The sequence below is a fragment of the Panulirus ornatus genome, chromosome 15 (assembly GCF_036320965.1).
Source record: "Panulirus ornatus isolate Po-2019 chromosome 15, ASM3632096v1, whole genome shotgun sequence".
In the NCBI taxonomy this organism is placed as follows: Eukaryota; Metazoa; Arthropoda; class Malacostraca; order Decapoda; family Palinuridae; genus Panulirus; species Panulirus ornatus.
Window position 1 is genome coordinate 1,508,529 of NC_092238.1, and position 15,570 is coordinate 1,524,098.

General features: G+C 40.4%; 1 protein-coding gene across 1 annotated transcript in view; it reads left to right on the forward strand.

Moving 5' to 3' along the window:
* LOC139753652 (CD82 antigen-like) overlaps positions 1-15,570 on the forward strand; it is a 41,191-nt gene that overhangs the window by 14,315 nt on the left and 11,306 nt on the right. The window contains exon 2 of the mRNA XM_071670273.1: positions 12,825-12,908. Coding sequence (XP_071526374.1) covers positions 12,825-12,908 — 84 coding nt within the window. The remainder of the gene's footprint in view (positions 1-12,824; positions 12,909-15,570) is intronic.

Here is a 15,570-nt window from a genome sequence, read left to right on the forward strand (position 1 = left end):
GAGAGCGCGCGGGGTGGGGCGGGGCGGGGCGGGGCGGGACCCGCTCTCCACGCCCCTGAAAGTAATATTTTGATCGTTATTAATTCATCTTTGAACGAGTTTGACTTGTGCTGCCTCCTTTCTAACTAAGGACTGATTTGATTACTTCGAGATCATATTTCTTCCGGCAGGTGCCTTGTTTTCTTAGTGATAGTGGAGTTTACTTCGTGTGGGAGACTCCTGGGGTAAGAATACCAATAGCGGATGTAGGGATGAAAATGCAGGTGTCTTCTTGTGGGAATTACTCACAGAATCAGATCATATGACAATGCAACGGTAAATGATACAAAAGTTATGAGCTGTAAGATGTCTGACCACTTAACTGTACCTGAAACATTCTCTGATAACGACTTGTGAAATAAAACAGAGGTCATCTTTTAACTACTGTTCTGCAAACGTTATCAGTAAACTGGTGATGAGGGAGTAAAGGAAGGACTTAAGTTTCGTCATTCCATATATCGATGCACATGCTATACCGTGGGCAAGACATTACAAGCGTTCCACAAACTTTGCCATAGTCGTTATACAAATATAAGTATCAGGCAAGGTACAGTGGTGGGCTGAGGGACCCATGTAGTCAGTGTATAGATAGATACAGTCGAAGTACAGGATGAGTCATCAACCATTAATATGTACAGAAAAGTAATCTTTGAGTTAGGTCAAAGGTGGGCTGAGGGCTCTTTGTTTTCAATACATAGACTCGAACACATGACTGTAGATCAGTACCCACGTATATGGACAGTAGATACATGGGTTTCATTCGCCCCAATATGAAGTACTGGCTCTTCCACCTCTCATCTGGGTCACAGAGGACTTAAAAGTCTTTTGTCTCATTTAGCTATCCTGCTGTATCCTCTCTTCATTGTTGCTTTCCGTCCGCCTGGCTGGTGCTGCCCTCTGTCTCTCTCTCTGTCTTACAGGTATTATTTCGGCCGTTACTCTCCTGCTGAATCCGTGTGAATCCTGCCACTAAGGGTTGGACACCTGGCATGTGAGTGGCTGCTGCTTCCCATGGTTTGTGGGTGAAGCGACTTACACATGTGGACACAGGCCTCCATATGAAGCTTACCCCGTCCCCAGGGGAGAGGCACGTGGTATACATACTACAGTATATGCAAAGTTAAGAAACGGAACAACTCGAGAGTAAAACTCTGCCATAACACAAACAGAGATTAGAGTTGCTAATCACAGAGAAGAGAGATAGAGAGAGAGAGAGAGAGAGAGAGAGAGAGAGAGAGAGAGAGAGAGAGAGAGAGAGAGAGAGAGAGAGAGAGAATTTCTTCAGAAAACCTGGCATGAAAATCTGGAAACGCCGGCTACATAAGTAAAGGCGAAAGTTAAGATGGGTCATAATGGCGTGTTTAACTGTAAATAGAAACCCTTGCCAACACGGCGAATACTTAATTAGGCGGACCACAGACAGTTTCTCTTCTTTCTCGTGGGTCGGGAACATACTCCATAAAGTGACAGTATGTGCTGTAACAATCTTATTCCAGATGACTACTGGTATTGTGGTGTTTAGAAAGCCTTATTTACATACTAAGGTGCAGGCGTCTCCAAATGAACACTTATGTTTTATTAGGTGGTTAGGTCGGTACTTGTGTGATTGTTCCACCTGACGCTTCCCTGGTCAACACTTATGGAGCCAAGACTCAATATATTCAAGATGGAGACAGTGGCGTCCTCTTCCTCCAGCTGATAATTACAGGGAAGAACTCGTATGGGTCGTCTGGAGGAGAAATCTTTCAACCAGGAGAAACCTATAGGCCGCTACGTGCTCGCTCACCTCCACATTGTAAACAAATCCCTACTCACGGCTTCAGGGAAAATCAAGACTTATTTTTCCTTTTCCCTGAAGGTGATTTTTTTTTTTTTCAAAAGAGTCCTCTGTGTAGACCTTGACTTTACACCAAGTTGGGAAAATCCTATTTATATGTCTTACTTTTTTGTCATCAGACTTTCACCAGTGTTGACAGGGAAGCAAAGCTCTGTAACTCGCTACAGCCTTCACACAATAGACCTCACCTGTCACTGATTATAATTTAAAAGCCACTAAGTACGCTGAACTGTAGACCAGATTAGCAGTCATACGAATCCGTTTGGACTTATTATTATTATTATTATTATTATTATTATTATTATTATTATTATTATCATTATTATTACTACTACTACTACTATTACTACTATTATCATGTCTGTGCATGGAATGTGATCTATGCTTCTCATTTGATCGTAACCACTTTGGCGTCCTTTCTCGAAAAAAAAAAAATGTTTACTAGAAACATTGTTCATAAATACCTCAACTTTTCTGACATACCACAAAATGCTTTAAGATCCTCAAACAATTCTCTTTTCTTCACTGGATCATAAGCTTTAAGAAAAAGTATCTTGGAAGAATTAACTGGAAATTGTCGATACGTTTTACTCTGCCAATAAAAAAGAAGTTTAAATCACTTTTAGTGAACAATAGATGAGAAAACTAATGACGTACAAACCGATCTGGCGAAAAGAAAAAAAGTGCATTCCGGGCTGGAGGTGGACGCAGTCGAAAAATCTCTCTCAAAACTTTTGCCAAAATCCAATCTCTTTTTCCACACTTTACAGTTACATGTCTCGCCAAACATTATAGCTGGCAGAAATTTTATCAGAAAATGCGCAAACCCCAGAATTTTGTGGGAATTTTAGTTAAGCTTTCAGTCCAATAAGGTAAGATTTAAAACCGATAATTTGAGTTTTGCTCAATAGTAATTAAAAGACCCCAGCAATAGTATGAGCCATATAAAATACAGAGAGAGTGTACATGGTCTTAGAATTATTCTAACATAGGTAGATGTTCAAGATGTTCTGGTCGGTGGGTATATGCTGACGCTGACGATTGTAAAAACTCTGGCAGCTGATAGGCTGAAAACCAAACGACCAAACGAGCAACGGAAGGCCATATGGCGCATTAGCACAAGTGTTGCCCGAGCAGAATACACAGCATGGATGTGCAATACACAGTAAGACAGTGGGAATAATAATGGAATATAGGAGGCACTGACCATTAAGAGAGAGATGGGACAAACATTATGTCCACCATAGCAAGGAGTTCCACGGCGTCCTGCCATATGCTGTACTTAAGGTTAACCTCAGCGTTCGGTATATATTCATTTAATTCTTTTTATAGTCAGCGACGGTGATCAGTGTGTTCAAGTGTTGTATCGGTTTGTTCAAGAGGTTTACACCTGCAAGATAAGACTTGTGCACGTTGAAGCACGATTACCTACGAGTACCTCCCTACGAGTACACACCTACGAGTACCTCCCTACGAGTACCTCCCTACGAGTACTCACCACCAGTATCTCACCACAAACACCGACAAAGATATTTTACCAGATGGTTAACGCGTAACGCTCACCGCATATTTGTTTTTTTTTATTTTCATCTTTTTCGCTTTCACACAGCGCATAACTGTCTGTCTTGGGTTCAACGATATCAAGATGACGGTGTTAACTTCTATATCTTTACTCCCAATAGCAAAACACTGAAGTTCCTTTTTTCTAGCTGGGCTCCGGAGTGTTTTTGTTTGGTTCCATTTTCTATCATTCCGTGGATATCTTGCAGATTGGATTACCAAGTTTCTCACAGTTTATGAAGCTTTTGATCCTAGAATGTTTTCCTTGATTCCCTTTATGTCATATACTAATTACCTTGTCTTTTTTCCCAGACTGCAATGCCAAAAAAAAAGTTCTTCAGTCTCTCATGATATCCGATGCGTTCCATTCCCTTAGTCTTACTTGTAAATTATCTAGATTCGCTCTTGTTTAGTTGACCATACAGCACAGCAGTAATATTATTGCTCCTTATAAATACACTGAACTTTCACCCTGAACTTTCTAATTCTCGTAGTGAAAGTTGTTATTATCAAACTGCTTATTACATGGCTCGAGGCTACTTTTTTCAAGACGTGACTTGCAAATTCAGGCCTTTCATTTATAATTCCTAGAGTTGGGATATTTTCTTTGAGCCTTTCAGGTTAAGACCCTACTGAGATGTCACCGTTATATTGTTGATCGATCCATGACACGTTTATTCAGATCTCCTGAAGTAAATTCCATCAAGGTGTCATCTGCCTTGCATGTCATACGGAAGCCTTTTAGCATTGTTTCTGTCATCGTCTGATCCTGTCATTTTAGTGACACGTGTTATCTGCAACTAATCTGACTAACCTCTCCTTTACCTCTCTATGTCTGAAATTATCATCATAAATCTTTGAGAAGCTAACACTGCTCCTTGTAGCACACCTGGTAAAACGTCATCACACACTTCTGTTGCTAGAATTTTCATTTCGCATGTAACTCAATGATCCACATTTCGTGTATTTTGTTTCGCTTCTTTTCTCAGTAAAATCTTTGTCTTGTGGTATCAAATACTACGGTAAATGTCAAGGAAAGTCTCCATACTCATTACTTGCTTACTGTTTCTCACATGTTAGTGTAGTATGTTAAAAGTGAGTTTATGTACCTTTACCTTACACAAATACATGTCGGCCTTTGTTTATGACTGAGTGGCGCTTTGATCCTCCATTGTGTACTGATGCTACGTACTACAGCCTTTATGCCTTTGCTATCTGTTTTCGTCTAAGCTCTCTCTCAATAATAGCGTCGCTGGTTTCACTGACTATTTCTGCCTTCTTAATGAAAATAACTGGTGTTTCAAACTAGGGTCCTGGTAGTGGATAGTCCAGGTGCTTTTCTCTGAGCTGGTCAATTGTAATGATTACTGATTCATTTATCTGAACACTCGTAATAGTGTTCTTGTGAATCTAATTATCTAAACTATTTTTTTCATTACTTTACTAGCGGATACTGTTTTGATCACATCAAAAAGCCAATATGAAGTTCTTTTTTCCTTTTCATTACTTATGAGAACTTACTTCGAAATTCTCTTCCGTGCTAATATTTTCACCATAATAAATTTTTCTTCTCTCATGTGATTCTATTATTTTTGTTAATATTAGCATTTCTTGGCGGGAAAGGTTCGACAAACGTCCAAAAACCAGACAGGAAAACAGTAGTAGAGGGACACCAGGGATGAAGCACGTAATAAACAGAGCCACCTAATGATGTGTGGAGGCCGCTAAGTGACTTGGTAGGTGAAGAGCGCCTCAAACACGACACACTAGGGCAGCACCTGCACCCTAGTTACAGTCAATAAATCATTTTTCTAGAATCAATCATGCTCTGTGTCGCTTCATATGAGATTTATGTTAAACGACATCCCAAGCTTGAGCTGGGCTGAACCACATTGCGCTGTACATTGACAAGATCTGAACCTTGAGTATTCAGTAATCATGAATGATAAACACCTGTGGTTATGGATCATTGGTCACAATGTGCTGGGTGGCGATGGTTACTCGCTAGCCATGTAAGATGGCATGAGGTTCGCACGCCCAGCACTCTTGTGAGGTAATACCTGGCCACACCACACTGGGGAAGTACCAAGTACATGTACACTGGAGAGCACCAGATACATGTTAGTTACACTGTGGAGCACCATGTAAGTATCAGGTACTGAACACTAGGGAGCATTAGATACATGCTAAGTACACCAGGGGGAGAACCAAGTACGGTACACTGATAATGTATACCTTAGTCCACTGTTGGGTGGCCCTTATTACAAACTATCACGATAAACATGAGGCCCCTTTTACGGGGCTCTTGTAAGTTTAAGGCTGCGGCACATTCAGTGGCAGGGAAGTGATGGGCTCCTTTGAAGTGAACAGTTCTTGGACGAATGTACTCCTTTTCGTCCATTGATGATGACGGATCTTCGCCCAAGATGACTTTTCATCCGTGTCATGACTACGTGCTGATGGCGTCAGGCAAGGCCTGTATACCGGACTCCGCCATGTTTGAGGTTACGCTGCGAGTGAAAAGGCACTTCGGTGAGTCTGTATCATCGTCTGATGAAACCAAAGCACAAGTCTTGTCAGAGGAGCGTTGAAGCTGAGCCTCTGGAAAAAGGATCTTAGAATAACACCAGGACCACTTCTGAAAGAGTTACTGGGGCAATATCAATATCATATATATATATATATATATATATATATATATATATATATATATATATATATATATATATATATATATATATATATATATTCTATGAGTTTAGCGTAGTGAGGTGAGAGTCGTCACTCCAGCTCCATGCCTGACGGGGCAGAGTGTAGGTCGTCTCTGGCTGGACCACCTGGCTACCTTTCACTACGCTTGTCTCACTTGGCTGCCGACGGCCACCACATCACCCGCGAAATATTGATATTCTATCCTCAGGAAAAGTGAAAGTGTAAGGCGGGGTTCGTGAAAGGAGAGCTGGTTTCGACCCCCCCCCCCCCCTTTCAAAAAAGAAAAAAAAATACATGGAACCTATAGAAATGTGCTGTCCAAGGGAACCCAGGGTGGATCCCGTAAAAATCTTGTAAATATTTATATACTTGCTAAAGACTGATAGAACAACTTTACAGGTTAGGCTAAAAGCTAGCCATAGCGAAACCTATTCATATGGCGAATCATAGCGGTAACAATTTTCCCCATCTGCCAGTGGCGAAACTTGAAGATAAAAGTCTGGCAACTCTGAGCAGCTTGCCGTCTGCAGGAAGAAGTTTGAAATATACCAGTGACTCAGTCCATGATTTTGTGTAAGGAGCCTTGTGGAATGCAAAGCATCACCATCAGTGTCAGGAACAGAGATTAAAGATATTTATCCAATGTTGTCGAATGTGCGCTACTTTGAGGATGGGTTGATGAAATTCATAGACTATCCGCTATGATTTTCATTTTGTCATTTTATGTCGACAATTATGCGTATGTTTATATAGTTGGGCTACGTGTGCGCCGAGAACACTGAGTTTCCATGTGATCTGACACAGACATGTGGTTTCGAAGACAGTAGACAGCTACAATAGATACAGCTCATCACATACAGATTAAGGATTAGAAATGTAAGGCATAGACAACAGACAGAAATAAGTGTTTGTAAACCTGAGTAATGACAAGACATCAGGCGAGGGAAAAAGTCAGGTTAACACATGGACGCAAAAGATCAGCCTCACCAGCAAGTGTGACACCTGGTATAGTTATACGTGTGTAACCATGACAATGACTGGAGCCATCATGAGGTGATCACTTTAAGTGGGCTAGCAGTGTCTACAAGCACCAACGGTCGCACGACCCACATCTGGTTGTGTAAACACACTCGGTGAGGAGACCGACCGACCGACCGCTTCCTTAAACCGCGCTTCACAATCTCTCAAAAAACCTATTCCTTATATTCATTGAATGACGAAAGGGATCCAATGCCTAACATCATTTTCTCGATGCTCTATACAAAACATTACAGATTATAAACATTAATGACGTGATATTCTGTTTATGTTCTGTAAGAACAAATTAGGAATGATAAGCATATCTCACATTGGAATATGACGTAGTCTCGTGTCTATTCTGAGCAGTTCGAAAATCTTGGTATCATCTGAAAATATACGCTAATGCCCAAGTTGTCTAGCAAGAGGTGATGTCGATTGTCAGACTTGCTTCCCCAAAACCCATCGAGCACTGTTGGCTGGCAGGCCCGGCTGTTGCCATTACCTAATTATACGGTGCGGGGAGGGAGGTTCGAGCTCAAGAGGCCCCATGGGTGGAATATGGTGCAGCCGGCTGCAGTCAAAGTACCATGACGGGTGTGTATACCACCACCCTGTACTTGGACGTAAGGGAAGAGGGATGAGACTCAGTTTAGAACCTTGATTATGAGCGGATCAAGTCGACGAGATGTCCACGAGCTACAACAACGAACAAATTGTGTATACTTAGACATGGCCGTGAATGATAGGTTCTGGGTTCAGTGACAGCTGGACAAAGGATGTTTGCAATTCAGGTCATTGTTCGTTTGATCCTAAAGATATTTCTCGAGAGCAATAGAGGTAATAAGATGCAACAGAATAAGATATACTAAATGCAGGTCAAACAGCAGCGTGTACCACTGTTACCAAGGAACACGACGGATGTACCCGACACCCACACCTTCCAAATAAGGCGGTCATCCCATCTCCGTCTTCACACATGACCGAAAACTACTTTTTCTCAGTGATAATTGATAATTTCATAATCCTTGATCCCCTAATGTATCTTGGTCTGTACATCTCTCGATATCTCTTAACTGACAGGTGGTGTGAACTGTCATATTAAAGCTATGTTACGTATTGCCACAGATAGTGAAATTATGTGGACCACATAACTTGCTGTTATTTTGATATACTGATTGTCTAGATATCACAGACGCAGCATGTCAGTGGCAGTATGGGGGAAGGGCACTTATCTAGGGGTAGGTGGAGGCCAGTGTAGAGCGTACAATGGGTACAGTATAGGGATATTGGGGGTGACAGGTGGGTCCGTATGAGGCCCAGGGGCCTAAAGCGACCGCCCCCCCCCCCTCCGGTCAGGGGGAGGTAGGACTAAGATACGCCATAATACATAGTTACAAAATAGTGAACAATGCTGATAGAAAAAATATGTAGCCATATCTATGTAATACAAAGCAAGTTTAAAATGTCATACATACTCTGAACTTCTTGTTATCATTCAAATTACTGTGTGTACACAAAGAAATCATATATACAATAAAGTGTGTACTTGGAACAGGACACATTGGAACATACATTCGTTAACTCGTCCACATAGCTACAGACAAACCTGTTCTGACTGAATCATACCAAAACAGTTCAGATCAAAGGTTAAATGTACATCGGTTAGCTTTGGTATTGACACGTATAAGTTATTTGGTGTTGCTTTCTGTAAACAATTTTTTCTGCCTAGACTCAAATTAACAAAGTTAATATTAACCGTATAACCTACCTTTTATAGGTAGCCTCTCAGAGAAAGGTTCATCAATGGCTCTGTTCTTCTTGGATGATAAAAAAAAAAAAAAGTATGCTGCGTTAGGTTGACTGTGGCTAGCGAACGTCTCGCTACAGTCACGATCAATTGCATGTTCCAGTTTGCGTGAGCTGGGTGAAGTTTGCTGTGCATGCCGTGTGGCTGCTCTGACGGCGGGTCATTTGTGATAGTTCAACTTCTTTGTTCGCTCCACATTCTCCATCTGGGCTTAACTAAGGACGCTTTAGTCTGAAACAGAGTTGATATCATGACAATGAAAGACCATTTTGTGAGAGCTGATAATATTCATATTACGTTAAAGAGAAACCATATTTGCATATATGGCTGGGGTGATATATATATATATATATATATATATATATATATATATATATATATATATATATATATATATATATATAATCCCTGGGGAGAGGGGAGAAGGAATATTTACTACGTATTAATTGCGTGTCGTAGGAGACTAAAAGGGGAGGGAGCGGGGGGGCTGGAAATCCTCCCCTCCCGTTTTTTGCTTTTCCAAAAAAAAAAAAAAAAAAGGAACAGAGAAGGGGGCCAAGTGAGAATGTTCCCTTTAAGGCTTAGTCCTCTGTTCTTAACGCTACCTCGCAAATACGGGAAAGGCGAATATTTATGAAAAAAAAAAAAAGCCTTCTTAAGCCCAAGCCTTAGACAAACGTTTATGTAGATGAAAGTAAGACCATAAGGAGAAAATACATTTAAAGATTTTGTATCCATTGTTGTCATCTGGAATAATTGTTTATTTCACGTCTGTCAGGTGAACGTTTTGGTATATTCAGAAAACTGGCAAAACAATATTCACTTGGGGCGATAGAGGAACCAGTAAATCTAAGCCTGATTTTATCGCAGCAACGATGGTCGGGAATTTATCCGCGGAAGGTGGAATGAATTAATTGTTTATCCAAGTATGTTGAATTGTATATAAGAAAAGGTACCAGCTCTATATTGTTGTGATATAATCATGTGTTCTACGATGTCATTTGAGAGTCTAGCTGCTTATGCCACAATGGCTGAATAGAATGAAACAACCGTTTCGTGGAGAGGCCTTCCCGCTACCACCTTACAGAGTAGTTGGAGAGCTCACACTGAGCTTACCTGACTCGTCTTACTACAGAACGTCATCCTCCAAGATTTCTTTTGTTAAATGCTTGACAGTTCATTACCTCCGTGACCCTTGGAGCAAAGACGGTAGTTACCAAGATATTACCTCTTACCTGATTTTCCTTCGTTAAAGGCTACTAACTCTTTACACCGTCAAGAGGCAAGTGCACTGACGAGAACAACTACAGCAGCATCCGATAAAAACAGCAAAGCAACAGTGAAGATAAATACATCACAGAGTAAGACTGGAATGATTCATTCATACAGCACAAACTAACATGGTGAATGTAAGGCAAGAACATCAAACCACATAGCCCAGGGGAAATTAATCTCTATTGTTCTCATTGTATGTACAACAGCACATGCATGGTAATAACCTAACCTAATTTAAAGTTTCACCAGCGCCTCGGACAGCCCTCAGCGCCATCTGCTGAGCGAAAGTCGTAATGAAAGTTTGTTTACAACACGCAGATGTTTATCATCCTCCATCTGCGTAAATTATTACGTGTTTTGTGTGGTACTTGAGAGAGAAACTTGACACTGGTATAAGAACTCTCACTAAGCAGTATATTGGCTGTTTAGTTGCCTTGAGGCAGTTCATGGCATATGGTAATATCAGTGAGGTTCGCCCTGCATTAATACACTGTACGGTGAAAGCAGTGAGAACGAGACATTAAATACCCCTAGTTTCACGGCAGACACTGGAGAGGAATTCTGAGGTTACATGCATGCCCACCTTAGAGATATGCCTACATTACCCTTATGAATGGCAAGCAATCATGATTATAAGATTTTTTTCCGCACTTGTACGAATGCTGGCCGGTATGTTAAGCCGCCTCACTAAGCAACATAAAGTATTTTAATTATCAAACTGAGGCATAACTTCCTGCTGGGTGAAAAACATTGAGATTCTAGGTCAAAAATTTGCATGTCCTCCTTATTTTACTTCCTTTCTTCATACTTTCTCTTTCCCTCCTTTTTCTCATTTATAAATCAAGTTTTTCTTAGCAACTATGATCCGCCCTATTTCCCACCTCCACAAACATTTATTTTCTTTTTTCTGCTTTTTTCTGTCCTCTTAAGGCTAGACCTCTGTAAAGACTTTCGTCCATGACTGGAAAGGGGCCTTCTGGAAATGGGTGAGGGTCACCAGTGGTGTGCCACAAGGCTCGGTCCTAAGGGCCGTTGCTTTCAACTTAGAGAAAATTAACAAAGTAACTGTGGAAGTATGAGGTGGTAATACACGTGATGGGGGAAGGTAAGCCTCAGACAACAAAATCGGCTGTCAACCAATGAATAAAATTCTTGCATGGGTTTCCGTTTATACAAAGTTTCTTGAACATTATCAACCAAATCTCTAATCATGAGACAAGAAATGCGACTAAGAATTAAAGAACTCAGGTAGCGACGAAGATGGTATTAACTGAGGTTCAGAAAGCGACAAGCAAATGTCGTAAACGTTGTGTCCAGGTGTGATGACCCTAGATGATAACGAACATACAAACCCACACACACACACACACACCACTACTGTCTGCACCTTCCACCCAGATATCTAGTTGTGTTCATGAATGACACTTATGAATTATCATCAGTTGGCCTTTAAAAAGTCGCAATGAATCTTGTAGTCTATGGAGGTGGCAACATACGTATTAGGAGAGACCATAGAATACAAAACAAATGGAGGTCGATTCATAGCGCACTGAACATTCAACAGAGGGTCGGTTATACAGCTCTTGTCTTACGAAATGTCTTGCGCTACAGTGTTCCATGTATTGTTCATTCATGCCCTCACCATTGTTTGTCTCAAAGAATGCAACACAAACTAAACAGAATAGTAACATTTTCCACAGCAAGATAAGCAGTCTTGCAGGATATACCAGAATACAACTCATTCTAAATTTAATATTTGAATGCTGTATCACAATAAATAAACTTCACTTAAAAGTCATGTGTAAGTGAACTGTATGAAGATATATAATATTTGAATATCTCTGTCAGTAACGGGATTAGATTAATATATGATTGACTCCTTCAGCACGACATTACCACGGCCTTTAAGCACGATGATTTGAGCCCTGGGTATGACGCCGTAACCTTTAACCTAAACCCGAGGGGCATGTCAAAAGCCAAGTCATCACACCCAAGGGTCGTAGTGTACATGAGATCGTACTTAAAGTGTCATACGCTTACATTCACATATACATACACACGGATAAATGGGTCTACACTTGGGCTTAAGTAAACCAGTACAAGATGGAAAACTAAACGTTTGTGTTATTGTGAAGGCCTCTGATCACATGCCCACTGGACACAGTCTGGGAAGATGCATCGATTCAAGGCTATGTGCATTTCATCCACCTTATGTAAATAGAGGTTGAGTTGATCTTTCTACCGGACTACAGGGTGCATGTTATATGCACTGTTAACCAGCATGCAGTACTGTAGTCAGTGATTTGCCCTTAAAGAACTGTGTATATATACTAGAAGAGCTCCAGAACAGTGATTGTACATACCTCAAGAATCCACTGCTCAAGCTGAGAGAAAGCCCTTTGTAACCCAACATCAAAATTTCAAGAGAACACCATAATGCTTATGTGATAAGTCAATTTGCATTCGAACGCTTTCCATAAGGTAATCAACTTTTGAAGTAAACAGCCATCTGCATAGAAAGCTTTCCTTCAGTCACGTATATTTGCAAGTGTTGACACCGATTTTGCATTGCAGCTGGTCGGATGCTTCCTACTTGGCTACATGGCCTGGGTCCTCGCCACGTCCATCACCGTATCTCGCTTTCTTTCCGGTACTCTGGTAAGTAGCCGTGAAAGTTACATTTCTTGAATTTTGCAATTATAATGAAAAACATAAAATAGCATAGTGTCTTAGGTGTTCATGTCATCTAAAGCAGACAATAAACGACATAATGATAATGATACCGTAATTCTACCTCTTGAAATGTAAGTAATGGATGACACAGCCTATTCTGTTTTAGATGTACCGTGGTTTCAGCCTGAAAAACTGCAATCAACGATCAGACCCAACACTTCACAGTTGCAACCGATTACAGTGTGATTAACGACGTTGCTTAACAGTTATCGAAGTTCAATTCCAATTACTCATCAACAGTAATACCAATTTCAATCTCTATGATTTTTAACATCAATAATTTCAGTCTTATCACCTTAATTTCAATCTTTGGCAGTTCATCGGCTACACAGCTTTTTCAAAGTTTAAATGTTTACAGTTGTAATGAAAGACATGGTGTGTAATTACAGTTTAAACGGTTGAAGGAATGATATAGCCTATTGCTTTAGCTCTAGCGGCTGTAATGATCTCTGTGGACTATTCCTTAAGTTTCAACATATATACCTTGCGCAGGGAGACATCCAAACTCGTGAGAGCAAAACTGTAGTCAGTGATATGACCAAACTCGATAAGCTTGTTTCAACCCTTATAAATGTACTCAAGAACATCTCTATTTCGATGCCCTTTTAGAATCCTTCAACTTTAAAGGTAGGATAGACTAATCAACTGTAAAACAAAAAATAACGAAATAGCTTAGTAAGGAACTTACATCAATTCGAAGCGTGATCATAGTCGGAACCACAATATCAAAACTCAAGTTCAACCCCAACTGCCGGAATCAAAGAAGTAATGTATTCCTGCATGATTCAGATCCTGTAATTACGGTACGTCTAGCCGCTACTTCCCTTCCAACACCTACAACTGTGATCAACGACGTACTGAAGCTTAGCTCTTTCACTGTAGTGAAAGTTATATCCAGACCTGTTACGTTTCACATTCTTCAACTGTTATCAACGATAGCATATTTTAGGTTGAGAAAAGAATAACTTTACTTATTCCCAGTCTCAGTTCTCAGAGTGAAACGTATTTTTTTCTACTCCGGCAACAGAATTTCACTTCAGAAATATGACATCATTCTGACGCTGTTTTGTTACCCGAGATTCAGCTTCATGTGCGACGCAATTTAACCTGTCGTAGATACAGGAGACTGATGAGAAAATGGGACGTCACTCTGATAGAAAAATATTTGGTCATATGGCAAACTATAACTCATCGGTCACTTACACGCTGGTGTTCATGTTTTTCCTTATATCATGGATACTACAGATGGTGTGATTAAAGTTGCATGCAATGTAAAAGCTGATGCTCTTCTTTAAATGAAAATGTAGTCTCTATATTATGAAGCGCTTTTGATGAGGCGTGAAGTGATTGCATTACAGATGATATACCTACAGCAAATAACATCCCATGGTATGGTGAAACTCACATGGCGTAATGCTATTAAGTTACTTGAAGCGGAACCTCGGAATCATATAAAGTGGTACTCAAGTCTGTCTGAGGTAGATGGTGAGTTGGAACTTAAGCGATATTGCTTTTCTGTGCGTTTCCTTTCTGACACGTAAGAGTGACGTGTTGATACTTTACTATCACTTTGAACTAGCGAAAGATAAGGTCTTGGATTAATTAATCTGCGTGAGCCTAGATTAAGTCTTCACAAGGTAAATTAAAACGTGATTGAATTATGATTGAAATAATCTCGAGCTATGTTCATTGACAGCAGTTGCCGAAGTTATTTGCCGACGTAATGACTCCATTGTTTCACCCACCCGTGAGAACCAACTCAGATTCCTTTCCAGCGTGCAGGTGTGAAGGCATTTACTTTTCCCTGCGTGTGTGGGAGGCTGGTGAGTGTGTGGGCCAACACATCATTGTGGTGGTGGTGGGTCAGGCTCATTCACCGCCACACAGCACCCGTCCCTAAAGTAATGTTTCATATTCATTCAGTACCACAATCACACTGACCCCATCTTTCGTCATCACTCATAATAGTTTAATAAGCTTGAAGTTTGTGTAGAAAGTAAATAAGAAATCTTGGCAATTACATAATTGCACGTGAAGTCGACGCACGAACAACCACCGATACGCACGAGATATGATTGTATCATATGAACGCTTGTAATTGCTGTAAACTTTTTGTTTTTGTATCTTATTTTCAAGCTGCTTTTACGAAGCATGAAACATCTTCTAAACAGTGTCATATATAATAAATGCAAGCATTTCAACAGCTACTTTCCTGACAGCCGTAGCACACCGAAAAAAAAATGCATAAAACTCAGCAAGCAAGTTATTCTCAATTCAAGAGGCTACTGGTGACAGTGAATGATTTGTGTTTGCAACAGGTTTCACATTGTAGTGCACGCTGTCAGACATATGAATTTAGTTTTGCCCGCACCCTACTCCAAATAATTCATCCAATTTTCAATTAGTATCATTGTCAGATCGAGTTAATTTACGACCAGTTATTTGTATGGCGGACTTCCGAGCTTGTCTTCCTTATCCAACATATAAGAAGGAACTCGTTCGCTACTTGTTTTTTCGTTTTGTTGTTTTTCGTATGTAGCGTCTTTACTCATTATTCTCATTCATAATTTGAAAGATCAAGAAACAT